At 52.0% G+C, this 14,085-nt stretch overlaps 1 protein-coding gene across 6 annotated transcripts in view; it reads right to left on the bottom strand.

Moving 5' to 3' along the window:
- IKZF1 (IKAROS family zinc finger 1) overlaps positions 1–14,085 on the bottom strand; it is a 94,093-nt gene that overhangs the window by 23,469 nt on the left and 56,539 nt on the right. For 2 of the 6 annotated variants that reach the window (XM_080818583.1, XM_080818584.1), the window contains one exon: positions 2,447–2,707. The exons of the other annotated variants lie outside the window; for them this stretch is intronic. In XM_080818583.1, the coding sequence (XP_080674709.1) occupies positions 2,447–2,707 (261 nt within the window). The remainder of the gene's footprint in view (positions 1–2,446; positions 2,708–14,085) is intronic. 6 annotated transcript variants of the gene reach the window in all.

The following is a 14,085-nucleotide window of genomic DNA, read 5'->3' as shown; positions in this document are numbered from 1 at the left end:
CTCTCCCCTGTGATTCTTACATCAACTCCGAGGTGTTGGTGGGAAAGGCAGTGCTATTACACTTGAGTTAAAAAAAAAAAAATGAAATTGAGCGGCAAAACTTGGGATGGAAGTGGTGGGATCCGCACACAGGTCAACGGTGGAGCCCAGCGCACCTTCCCCAGTGGGGCTCTGGGCAGAGGGAAGAGGGGAGCCTGCCCCTGGGAGCCGTCAGGTACCAGGGAGGGAAACCCTGCCATGATTTATATGGCCTTCGAGCTTGAGAAGAAACTGCTCTAGAAACACCGGAAACTCGGAGAATGCGGGGTGGGGACGGATGATTAGCAAAGCATGCCTTTTCTAACATACTCCGCTTCAGATCCCAGAGAGATAGAACGGAAACCTCCCTGGCATCGTCTACTTATTCCAACCTCGCTTGGACCCACCTGCCGCCGTCCGTGTTTATGCCAGTGGGGACACGTCATGAAGACCATCCGTGGGTTCATTGTTTCAGGGTTTGTTGGCTTGTTTTAATAAAAGCCAGACCAGGAACTGTAACGTTGACGGTCTGCCTGTTCTTATTTCTGGAATGTACTCGTCCTACAAGGGAAGGAATCAGTTCCGTGCTTGGCACTTAGCTGCCGTTTGTGGGGAGAAGTGGGCAGCAAGCAGCCGGGGCTACTCTGCATATCTACACTTGGCAGGTTTATTCATTAAATGCAATTATTCTTTTTATCGGGGCAGGCAGTCATTATGTTTTGGCGATTTAGTATGCCAGGATTTGATTCATTTATCAAATATTTATTTAAGCGAATTTTCACAGTACAGTCGGGCTTTACATGAATTAGCAAGGAAAGTCATTCATTTGTGAGGTCTCTTCCTCCATCAGGAATGTATTAACACGGGTGCCGGCGTATTCTGTTAGGTGTCCATCACGAAGTAACTTACCTTCGCTTTAATTTCCAAGTCATTACAAAAGGGGAGGGCCTGACTACTCTCACCCAAGCTTGACTTAGGCCTCCCTATGAAGGGTCTGTTTCACGGGATAATTGCAAGATGAAGGGACGCATCAGGGAAAGCAAAGTTTGCTTAATTTTAGAAGTTACGTTTTTACTGAAAACGCACGTTTTCCCAAAGTAAACGGGTTTTGGGATTCTCCAGATGTCTTACAAGTGGAAGACGTCATTTTGGAGACTGTCCCGATTCCGATGGAAAAGTCACAGCTCCACCAAAGCCCGTGTGTCCTGACAAGACAGCTGTTCCGCTCAAAGGTTTTCCTGAATTCCTGCTTAATTTCTGATAATCATGGATTTATTTGGCCCTGGGGAAGATTCCCATGAGGCTGTGATTTTCAAGTCTTCTTCCTACTTCCTTAAGTTATCTTTTAAAATCTGCTGTGCCCCAGACTAAGGATTTCAGCCCCCCTCCCTTTTTTAATCCCTTGCAGACAGTGGTGGCAGCAGCGGATGTCGTGGTGACCCACCGAAGTAAGCCCCCAGGCAGCCAAGACTCGGGGTTCCTCCGTTTTATGTTTACACTTTCCGTGGCCACTAGAGGTGGTGACTTTATTGCGTTTTGCACACCTTCAGGGGAAAAGAGTGAAGTTCTCTTCAATGCGGAGGACACCTCCTGCGTACAGCTAAAGGTAGCACGTGGCCCCATTCATGTCTTGAAGACTGTCTGAGGTCATTCAAGGTGACTCCACCGTCCTGGTGGGAAGGTATGGGACCGATCGTCTCCCACGGCCAAGCACAAGAAGGGGTAGAACTATCCCCCCCCCCCACTCCCCGGGAGCTTGGGCACAGCCGTGGGACGCTACACTGTCCTCGTCCCTTCCTGTTTGGACACAGGAAACCTCCTTCTCTGAGGCTTCCAGACCCTCCAACAGACAGAGGCTCCGATGGGAGTTTCTGTCCCCGTGGGAGATGGACACTGAGTGGCAATCAGCAATCTTGTCCTGAGGCTCACCTGTTGGCAGGGACACCGCCGGGAAACTGAGCTGGACTTGGGGACATGCAGCACTTTTCCACGGCTCCCTCACGTTTCTAAAAACCGAGCTCTGGGAGCCTGGATTTCAAAAGGGCACATTTTACTCCCAGTTTCTCAAGGGAAACCTGGAAGAGCGCATGTGAGCGGCTCCCTCTCTTTTTGTTTGGTTTCATCTTGTTGTTGTTTTTTGGGGTGGAGGGGGAGGTTACAGGGGCACTAACCACACAGCTGCTGCGTTAGCGGGAGGCGAGATCCCAGACCCTTGACCGCACTGGGGAGGCTGTGGACGTTCCCCATCCGATGGCTTTACGTCTAGGTGTGAACAAGTGCGTGTTTAAAGTCCCTCTCGCGGCTGCTCCTTAAGAACAAGGCTACCCGTGCTGCGGGAACCAGTGCTGAGAGACGGGGCATCGCTCTCTTTCTGCTACACCCGAGGACCTTTCCAGGCTACCAAAGGAGGAACTGCGCCAGGCCTTACCAGTGTGGCTTCGCTTGTGGACCATGAGCACATTGGGGCCGATGCAAATTATCCCACAGACATCACACTTTAGTTTGCCGTTAGGAAGTCGAATGCCTCCAGCTCCCGACAAAGCTCTGCTGCCTTGGCCACCGTGGGAGCCATTCATTTTCTCTCCCGCGGCATCAAGCACTCGTAAATCCTCCGCACATTCTTCCCCATTCAGCTCACAGGCACGCGCATTCTCTTCATCACTCTGAGCCTCTACTTTAACATTACTGGCTGAAAGACACAATACAGGGGCCACTCAGTGTCATCGCAAAAAAAAAACAGAACAACACAGCAGCAAAAAGACAGCACATCGAGGCGGAGAAGGTTCTCAGCGGCTTGTCGACCGCAACGGCAGCCCTGAGCTGGGCTCTCGGGCAGGTGGGTACCGACGACGCGAGGTGCTCCCGCCTGGGGCCACCTCCCTCCTAAGTGATGGTCAAGCCTGAAAAGCTGCTCCTCCTCGTCAGGCGACCTTTCCCTGTTCCATGGGTTAATACACTCTGGGACAAACTCAGCAAGAGCTCACGCTCCCGTTTCTGGCCACGGACTCCCGAACGGCTTCCGCAGGATTTCTGATGGTTTGTTTCTTTGGTACATGATCTCCTATCTCCTTTTTTAGCACCTCAGGATAACAGAGGTGTGCCCCGGAGTGCAGCCACGATTTCCTACAGGATTTCGAGCTGCTGAAGGGTGGATGGCAGCGTCTGTGGAGGTGACACATCTCGTTAGCATCTCAAGGGGCCAGCCCCATGCGTGAGGGCCAAGGGCTGGCATTAAGGAGCAGACCGACTCCTGCTGGCTCTGCATTGCTGATTCCGTTAAAGTCACATCGAGGGCAGTGACGGGTGCTATTTGCAGAGCTTTGTTGGTAAGGAAAATCAGAGACATTTCATGCGCATCCTTCTGAAACACAGCCTGGTGATGAACCGATGAGTCCCACCCCATAACCGGAGGAGAGATGACAATGACCCCGAGCGCTAGCACTTCTCACATGGCCTTTATAGATTAAGGAGTACATCTTGCCGAGTACAAGAAACAGTGACCTAGACGGTAATCGGGACTAGGAGATCTCTGATCGACATTTGCAATCTGTGGGTCTCCAGGCTTGGTCCGTGGACCAGCAGCGTCAGCATCCACCGAGAACTTGTCAGAGGAGCAAATTCTCTGGGCAGCCCCAGTTGCGCCGAGCCGGAAGCTCTGGGGGTGGGCCCAGCGCCCGGTGTTGTCATGAGCGCCACCCCCCACCCCGGGGGATTCCGACGTAGGGGCACGTCTGAGACCACGGTTTTAAGTAATCAACCTAGTTAGTAACCCTCCTTTATGCAACGCTTCGATGATAAAAGCCAAGAGTCCACGCTCTGAAGCCCGACACTCGTGCCTGGGAATGTCCGCTCCGCCCGCTCGGAGCACTGAGATCTTGGGGGCAAGTCACACACCTTCCCTGGTTTGGGTTCTCACACCTGTCAAGGCCGGAAGGAGTGGCGGTGGCCGGCCAGGGGTGCTGTGGGGACGCAGTGAAAGGTCGATGAGGAGTCAGCTTAGGACGGGCCCTAGGTGGGCCACGTGGGGAGGGGCCGCCACCCGTGACATCTGAAACACGAAGTCTGTGCCAGACGCACGGCACTTTACTTGCCCTGGGGCACTTAGCTCTCACAGGGACCCGCTGAGGGGGGTCATGCTGTCATCCTGCGTCCCGGTGGAAGCTCGGGCACAGAGAGGTTGAACCACACAAGAAGGTCACACAGCAAGGGCAGACCTAAGAGGTCGAGCGAGCAGCCTGGCCCTAGCACCCGCATTCCTAGCTGCTGGACGACCAAGATTTTCCTTTAGCTCTCCAGGGAGACAAATAAATAAGTAAATGGGATGGTGAGTTGGCACACGGGCCAGAGCCCAGGACGGAGTATCTCCCCTCATTAGATCCCAGTGTCACATCCAGAAAGAAACCTGTACTTTCCTAGTATGTCCCAAAGATTGGACCCCCCAGAGCACCCCAGAGGGTCCTGATCTCTCCCGGCTACCAGAGAAAGGGACCAGGTCCCACTGACACGGGGACTACAGGACACGAGACAGGCCAGGTGGTGGGGGTGCCATCAGGCTTTCTGGCCTTGGAGCTCTCTGGAGTCTGTATTCCTAGGTACGCGCCCTGTACCTCTCCAGGGGCAATCTCATTCTCCAGGGTCTCCTTAGCACCGGGCTCTGCGCTAGAATGCTCTGGAAACAGGCCCGTCCAGTTGCAAGGGCTTCTGAATGCCTTCAGCTGGGATTATTTGTAATCATCTGGTTGGTGGCTTGTTTCTTTTATCAAACAAGACCGGGGGGTTTGGAGGGCAGGCGGGGCCCATGATCATGGGCGTGAGAGGTTCTTCCGACAGTGGCGCTGACCACAGGTGTAGGTCCGCGCACCTGCGGCTGGAGAGGTGTGGGGACATGGAGAGAACGAACCCTTGCCTGAAACCACCACAGGGGTAAGGCAGGTGGGAACGGCTGCGGCCCCGCCGTGCGCTGTGTCTGTGCGCTGCTGGTGACGGTGTGGGCCCTTCCTGGTGAGGGGCAGGAGGGTGGGCAAGCAGCAGGGCGACTTTAAGGGTGACAAGAGCCACAGCAGGCCCCCAGCAGGGGGGCCAAGCTGCATCAGGAAGAAAGGAGCCGAGGGTGGCCCGCGGGGGCAGGGGCACAGCACGGTGTCCCCTTACGCACTACAGAAGCCCTCAAACCAGACCTGATTCCCATCATACTCTGACTTTCTCATTGCTATGATGCCAGGGGATAGTCGAGAACTAATAACAGAACGAAAACAGGAGGTTCCAAAGGCACGAGAGCCTAGGAGAAGGGACCCCGTGACTCTGCAGGGCCCAGGTACAGTCTGAGGTCAATCTGGTCAGTGCCCGAAGAGGCAAAGCGCACAGACCGGAGTTCGGGGTGCCGTGACACTGCGGGTCTCTGAAGGAGAGAGCGCAGCTGACACCCGAGTTCACGGGGGGAAGGTCGGGCGACCACGACTGACAGGAGCGCGACAGGTGCCCCTGGGAGCAGCCTCCAGCCACAGCTCCAGGTCGGAGCCGGAGAGCGGACCCTGAGAGATTGAGGGCTGGGAGCTTGCTCGCACTTTGGGGACAGATTCCAGGCCACATCAGGGCAGGGGAGGTCTGTAGGGACCGAGGGAAAAAGGATGACAGGGAGGGGCCCGGGATCACAGTGGGCAATGCTGTCCCCATGGGCACACCAGAGTCAAGCACCAGCGACAGCTCTCTCAATATGGGCAGAAAGCATTCTTAGCTTTTCTTTTCTTTTTTTAAAGATTTATTTATTTGAGAAAGAGTGGGGGTGAGGGGCAGAGGGAGAGGGAGAATCCCCAGCATTCCTGTCTCTGTGGACAAATGCAGAGGGGTGCTGGCCACACGGAAGACGCCGGCCGAGGAGGGTGTCCTTGAAAACGGGGCGTCCCCTCTGCTAAGAGGAGAAAACAGGCAACAGGGTTTCAGGACACAAACCTATCGTAATAAGTCACGAACGCCGGTCTCAAAATTGTGATCTACTGGATACAAACGTCCAGTCCCCTTAAATAAAAACACGCCTTTAAAAAAAACACAAACTCGGGATGGGGGAGGTGTCGGCTCCACTTATCTACGTGTGAACAAGGTTTGGGGGGTCATGGCTCAGTTAGTGATGTGGCTGGAAAAAGGAGAAGCAGAAGATGCAGAAGATGCAGAAGATGCAGAAGATGCAGAAGATGCAGTCTGAGGATCCTGCACGGGGGGATACGAGCCGCTGGCCCTGGGGCCTGGCCCTGTGTGCACCTCCTTTAAAAGGATGAGCCCAAGGGCGCCTGGGTGGCTCAGTGGGTTAAGGCCTCTGCCTTCAGCTCAGGTCATGATCTCAGGGTCCTGGGATCAAGCCCCGCATCGGGCTCTCTGCTCAGCAGGGAGCCTGCTTCCTCCTCTCTCTGCCTGCCTCTCTGCCTGCTTGTGATCTCTCTCTGCCAAATAAATAAATAAAATCTTTAAAAAAAAAAAAAAAAAAAGCATGAGCCCAGCCTGAACCGGTCATAAGGAAGGAAGTCAGTGGGGGCTGATCACACTGGGGGCTTTCATGGGGGTGGACCAGCTCGGACAAACAACTCGCGGGCAGGGAGACTGAGGCTGAACAGGAGAGTGGGCGGTCTGGGTGGTGTGGGACCAGCAGAGGGGGTATCGGGGTGCCTGGGTGGGGGGCTCCTTCTGTGGCTGGGCAGGCAGCCTCTCGCTCACGGAGCAGAGTGGGCACCTGGGTGGTTCACCCCCCGCATGTCCGCGTACACATGTGACGGAGGACTGGGGAGGCCCGTCCGACCACTGGGTTCTGTTTGAATTCCACAACCCGCGGAAGTCAAAGGCACCAGCAGTTGCTTCAATAAATGAAGAGTTCAGGACAGATGACGGGCATTGACTTAAGCCATCCGCCTGCTGGCCAGGAGCCCAGCCAAGTAGGAGGCAAGGCTCCTTCCTACTCTGGTCCCTTGAGAAGAGTCAAATGGAACAGGACGAGTCCCCCTGTCCCTCAGAACTGGTCTCCTTCCAGTCCCTTCCATGAGACAGACGGTCTCCCCTTGTTTGTGTTTATGGTTGTTTGGTCCGCCCCTCGGACGCTGTCTCTGAGCTAACCGGGGTTCGTGCTGACGTGCCCTCCTTTCCCTGGACTCCTGAACCCCTCACTCGCCCCGCCGTCTCCGAGCCGGAATGGCTCAGGTGCGCGATGCTGTCGGTGAAATGCTAGGCTCTCCCTCAGTGTGGGGATTACACTCATAAATATTTTGCAACTCTACCCCCCCACCACTTAGTAAAACGTCGAACTGAGCACCGCCCTGGATTGAACTGATTAAATGCAGAACACGAGGTGGGACTCACGCACGTCTCTACCCCAGAGTGCGCCGGCTCAGGCCTACCCTGCGGCTCTTCCGCTGACCCCCGAGAGCGCGTGGAGAGGGGCCCGATTTTATTATTCAATAAACGTGGCCTCTATTAAGAGCGGATGTCTTCAGATCTTGAGTCCAAAGCTACTTTCCTTCTCAGATGCTGTCTTACATTAGGAAAAATTGAAATATCGTGACATAACTTAGAGACCTTCTATGGTGTTAGTAATGCAGCAGAGCGAAGGCAGACCCCAGACCCTTAAGGCTGGGTGGACGTCAGCTCATGCAGCAGTTCAGCACTAGACAGTCTGCAGAATCCAGGGACAGGAGTCAACGCGGCCAGGAGGGCTCTGCCTGCTGCCAGCCTTGTGCAGACTCATGAATGATTCAAACATTTTAATGCACAGATAAAATGTGCCCTGCCAGCCCCCCCCCCCCGACAAGTGGGCTGTGATTCCTCCCTGTTTTCCCTGACCTTCTGGAATGTGTCTTTCTGTTTACTGGTAAGGTAAATGTTCGGTCCGCACACTGGGCTTCTCCACGGAGAAGAGATTCCGAAATCGTCCCCGTGGTCTGCATTTAGGCCACGTGAGCCTCAGGCGCTCCGTAATTTAAATGAACAACAACAAAAACAAAATGGGAGACAGAAATACTCCTGCCACCTGTGACTAGCAAGCAAAATGCAAAGGGAGTAAAAATATTTACAAGAGACCTTGAATGAGCGTAATTAAAATTTGAGACGAAGAGGAAATATATAGTTTTGTGTGTGTGTGTGTGTGGCCGCTAAGAGATTTAGGAGAACGTTTAAGGATTTTTAAGCTAAGAAAACCACTTGTTATAACTTTCATCATTTAAAATATAGAGGTTTTGGAGTGTTTGGGCGGCTCAGTCCATTAAGTGTCCGACTTTTGGTTTTGGCTCATGTCATGGTCTCAAGGTCATGAGTTCAAGACCCGTGTCGGGCTCCACAGCCAACACCACCACCATCTCCCCCAAAACCCCAGTAACATGTAGTGGTATTTTTCTTGTCACAAGATGCACGATTAGGCACATTTTTATCCTTATTTGATACTTTAGGCCTTTAAATGACATGAAGTCAGGGACAGAGAAGAGGAGTCTGACAGTGCCATGATTTACAAGCACATTTACATCTTCCTCAGGTAACTGGGAAACAAACTGGGATAGAGAAGGTAGTGGGGGGTCCAACGGGTTATAGTTTTAATTTTCCAGAAGGAAAACAAAGAGGCGAGGCCGGGCAAGCAGAGCCGTTCTCCGCCTTGCCCACCAGGTGGCGATGTTGGCCCAGGACAGCTGGGTTGCTGCGGGGAGGGGGGGGGAGGGGGCGTCCTCAGGTCCTCAGCCACCTGCGCGGGGGAGGGGGAGGAAGTTTACAGTCTGAGGGCCTGAGGGCGTGATATGGGGCGGGGAAGAAAGAGAGAGATAGGAGCACCTTGTGATTCATTTGCATAAGTATATAGACAAGCATATATCAAACATGCATCATCTACCTTATGAAATCTCCAAGTGGCATGTATCTTGCCACGAGTACTTCCCAACATGCTTGCCCCCGAACCTCCCTCAGATTTAGTGACACCGTCTCAGGAAGAATTTTCTTACTCTTAAGTGCATTTGACGTCTCGACATTTCAGCAATCTCACTGTCCATCTCAACATTAACGTGACTTCTCTGTCCTAATGCCTCCGTGTCTGCTATCACCATAGGAGTGCACACACCTCTCTATATACACGCAGAAACGCATATACATACATCCGTATCTCCCAAAAATAAACCCCAAGCTATTGTTTTCAAGTTGAATCGAAGGAGGATTAGTAAGAGAAAAATCTCGATAACTTTTATATCCTGGGAAAGCAGTCCATTTCCAGTCTGGGCTGTTGCCAAATCCTTTAGATAGCAAAGAGTTTTGATGACCAAGATGTCAAGAACTTACCTTTACCATTACTGACACCTTTTGGATTGCACCTAGATCCGAAACAGTTCCAGTATTAACAAGCACGCCCTGTTTGCTGATGTTGCTTTGCAAGAGGAGAGAATTTACTAATGTAGGCTTTAAAGGCTTTGCTCCTAAGGGGGTAGGGGACCAACCTGGGCTACTTTAAATATTTTTAAAGCATTTTTAAAAAGCACACTCCATTCCTTAAAATACTCCCTCAAAGTTGCTGCCCTGTTCTATCTATGGTTTATCATCTCTCAATACCTAAAAATGAAATTAACATCTGCTTTTGGTTTAACAGCTCAGAGCAGGACTGTTCTGAGGACACAGAATACTAAGTGTGTCTGCTTGGGCAGCGAGGCACTGCACCGCAGACTAACGGCCCCAAAGCCCTGCGATGTTTCTCTTCTCGGTTCTGAAATTAATAGTTCAGAGCAACGGAGGGAGAGGCTGTCTCTTCCTCTGGTCCCACAGACTTGTAGAAGTCATCGTGCACACACGTTGGGCGGTTTCATGGCGACAGGAAGTCTGGCCATTTTATCATCATACTCACTCGAAAGGAGATACTCGTCACGTTAATGGCAGAACTGTGGACTAGCATTAGCGGAATAACAATTCAATTCTAGTGTTCCTTCTGCCCCCATTACTCCACCAGAAGGCGTGGCCCACGGTCTAATCTTCCAATGGTCTGACATGTTACATATGCACCTTCTCGTATCAGTGATGCCCCAGATGACAGATGTGTAATGAACGGGACGGGCGATATTTACCTCATTTTTTCAAGTATGAAGGCGGGTGATAAAGAATCATGCATTTACAATATTTGCACGATGGAAACTGGGTATGAAATGAATACATGTTTCTGTTTTCTGGAAGCAAGGCATATACTTACGAGAGAAAGATTTGGGAATTAGTGCATGAAAGTCCCTAAAGCCATCGGCCCCATATACAACTGCAATAAAGAAGGAGAAAAGAGAGCTGGCTTTTGATAATGTTCATGAGACACAGTAAGCATTTAAAAGAAAGGTTATTCTTTTTTAATAAAAGAGGTATTATTGCTCAAAACCATTAGTTAACTACTAATCTGCTACGCTCAGCCTTCGTACAGGTACCTGAAAGGTAACCCAGAGATGCTCAGAAACAGGGCTGTGACTCCAGATTTCTGAGCTCCCGCACATTATCTACCACCCCCGCTATGCTACGCTTCTTGGGGGTTGCAACCAAGAACACATCCTAGAACCACGAGGAACTTCTCAGCCGAATCGGTACACACGGACCCCAGACCTGAGCATCACGTCCGGGAGAGCACGTATCTTCACAAAAGCCGTGTGTTTCTCGCTGGGCTGAACGCCCTTCATTCATCTTTTCAACTTTTCTTAGAAAGTGTTCATAGAAAATGAGAAATGTCACACGGCACATCGGGCGGGGGAAAATTAGTGTCTTCCCCTACCTCAAAAAGAGCTATCAATTTCTGTGGGTATTCCTTATCAGCTGCTTTCATAAATGTTATCAGTGCCTCAAATCTTCAAGTTCTTGTTCTGTTTTTATAGGTCAGAGCTTCCCACCGAGTGTCTGTGTCTGAAGGGTTAGCAGACGCCACCCACGCGCACACACGGAGCACACGTGCAGACGTGTGCGGACACATAGACGCAGTTTTCTCTCCAATGGCGGCATCCCAACGTCCATCGGGAGTTGTGAGCCCCACGAAGCTGCTAGATTAAACTTGCTGGGTCACCCGCCGGATTAGCAGAGGAAAGACCGCACAGTGTCTTGCAGGAGACAGACTTATCTGACTACAGACCCTCCCTATTGTCCCAGGAAACATTTATTAAAATATTGGGATACGGGGCAAAGCTTTTCCTTGAAGTGACCACCTTAATTATTTCCCGACAAACCCTCAGTCTTCCTTACTGACGCTGCCCCTTGACAGTCTGAATCTAACACAGACAGTCACTATCCTGCGTCCCATCCAACAGGCAGGTCCGCGGCGGCTTGCCCAGGCGCACCTGTGCTCAGTGTCTGCAGCCGCCCCGTGAAATGACGCCAGTTTTACAGTGAGCTTTGCACTGAGCTCTGACCCTTCAGGTCAATCTTTCCAACCCCAGTCTCTCTGTGCACGGGGGTGCGCCCATCGCAGATGATCGGAGTAAAGGCAAAGACTCGCCTTTTAAAAATGGGGGCATTACAATACGTGATCTGAGACTCTGATTGAATTTTTCATCAGATACTGCCCCATGCCCTGAGATGCTGCTCAGATAGGACGGGAAGGTCAGTTTTCCTGGATGTCCCCTCAGCTCCACAGGCCACAGCTTGTGCGTCCCGTGATGGTGGTGAGAGGTGTGCACGGTCACCAGGAACATACAGGTACAGGAGCAAAGGGACTTGAAAGATAGGCTATCTACAGACTGTCTGATGGTGGAAAAGAGAGACTTATGTAGGGCTTTGGGTCATCCAAGCCCTGAAATACAGAACTCCCTCACAGCACCTCACTAGACATTAAGTGTTCATCGTTCTCAAGAGGATCCATTCCATGCCTACTATAATTCAAACTTTTTGAGTTTTGTCCTTCATCTTTGATTCCCTGGAATCGACAAAAAGCTTAAAAAACCAAACTCGGCTGTAGCTACAGGGTTGTCCTACTTTCCCTTAAGAAAGCTGCGCTGGTAGGACTCAGTCTTGCTCGTGCCCCGCCCCCCCCATTCATGCACAACCAAATTCTCAGTTTGGAAGAACAGGGCATTCTTTCGGACGGTAATTACACCCAACAGAAAAACGTGAAACTCACTCTATTCTGTTCTATCCAGTTTCATCTACTTCTGTCCTGTGTGGTTCCTTCTGGTCCTGTCCTATCCTGTCAGGTCCTGTCCAGTTCTGTCCAGTCCGGTGCCATCCCAACCTATCTGGTCCTGTCCTGTCCAGTTCTGTCTATTTCTGTCCTGTCTGATCGGGTCTGGTGCTGTCCTATCTGGTCCTGTCCTGTCTGGTCCTATCCTGTCCAGTTGAGTCTGCTTCTGTCCTGTCCAGTTCTGTGGTCCTGTCCTGTCCAGCTCCGTCCAGTTCTGTCTTATCCTATCCGGTCTGGTCCTATTCCATCCTATTCTTTTTTTTTTTTTTTTTTTAGATTTTATTTAATTTGACAGACAGAGATCATAGGTAGGCAGAGAGGCAGGCAGAGAGAGAGGAAGGGAAGCAGGCTCGCTGCTGAGCAGAGAGCCCGATGTGGGGCTCGATCCCAGGACCCTGGGATCATGACCTGAGCCAAAGGCAGAGGCTTTAACCCACTGAGCCACCTATTCCATCCTATTCTATCTGGTCCTGTCCTGGCTGGTTCTGTCTGGTCAGGTCCTGTCCAATCCAGTTCTGTCTGGCCCTGTCCAGTACTTCCTGTCTGGTCCTCCTTTTTTCTACTTTCGTCTCCTGGAAGGCATTCACAGGGAGTCTGTAAATGCCAGGTATTTGCGAAGAACTTTCCATAAGCTGCCTTCAGTCTTCTCCGTGGTCCCAGAAGCAGGAACGATCACCAGTTTACCAGGGAGGAGACTGGGGCTCCCAGAAAGTTCTGGAATTTGTCCTCCTGGTGGTTAGCATGGGCAGGTTCAACCTGCTGGTCAGTGTTCCAAACGCACACCCTCCCCGTGCAGGAGGGGCCTCTGAGGAGCCGGGTTTCCCTGTCATGGTGCTTCAAAGGCATCAGGAGGGTGTTAGTGACGCTGCACGCACGCTCCCTCCCGCACGGGGGCCACGACGTGTTTACCAACAGATGAGGTGAGATGCGATCCCCCACAAGAGGAGAGGACTTAGCCGCCAGCGAGTTAGAAAGCGTGGCCCCTGGCTATCCCTGCCCCAGCTCATGCGGGTCCCCTGGGACACTGGGTGAGCCGGCACAGTGTCTCACGAGTCCCCATCTCGCCCTGAGCCCGCTGCCCCAGGGCTCGCGCCATCCGACGCTGCTCACGTGCTTCCGGTGAGCCCTCGGGTGGGCCACGGAACCCTTCCTCATGCTCGTGTGAGGAGAGGTTTGCAGGTGCAGACCCGCCTGTCCCTTAGCACAATCCTGCCCGTAAGCCTGAGACTCAAGGCAAAGCAGCTCCTCTCGCTGGGACTGGACGCCGCCCCGAGGGAGCAGGGAAGTGATGCTTCCGTGAGGGGCTTTCAGGCTTGTGTTCCGTCCTTTAGTCCATCCCACCCCAAATTTCATGCCATGGTTTTACAAAAGGGTACAGATAGAAAAGGTTTCAATAGATCTTAAGTTTCCCGAACACCACAAAATGCGTCGTTCTTCTCAAGGACAAATCTAGCTCCTTGGGTAGGAATTTTTGTGGGCCAAATTGCCACAAACATCATCAAAGACAACGATGTCAGTGGCTCAGATTCTGAGTTCTATTCAGACCGCCCCCTTGAAGAACATTCTGGAAAAAGGATGACATGCCCACAAACCGCACTTGTCCGTTTGCATTCGGTCGTGCACGTGAGTCTCTCACGCTGTCGTCCCCCTGAGGGAGACATGAAAACAGACCGGAGACTCTCAAAACAGGAGGAGGAAGTCTGCTCCGCTTTCGAGTCAAAGAAGGATACTGACGGTTTTCTGGGGAGAGTCCACATGTATAGATGCGTGGTTAGGAGAAGTTAGAAATACGCTGGGGTCTGATTTTTATACACAGTCTTCAGATCACATGAGCCTGTTGGGCCTGGTCAGATCATGAGGGTCCTGTTAACTCCTGTAAGGACAGTCTGCAGGGAGCTTTCAAGGCTTACAGGTTTGCCATTTCA

The sequence above is a fragment of the Martes martes genome (assembly GCF_963455335.1).
Source record: "Martes martes genome assembly, chromosome: 11".
NCBI classification, from domain to species: domain Eukaryota; kingdom Metazoa; phylum Chordata; class Mammalia; order Carnivora; family Mustelidae; genus Martes; species Martes martes.
This window is presented reverse-complemented; position numbering and strand designations above follow the sequence as displayed.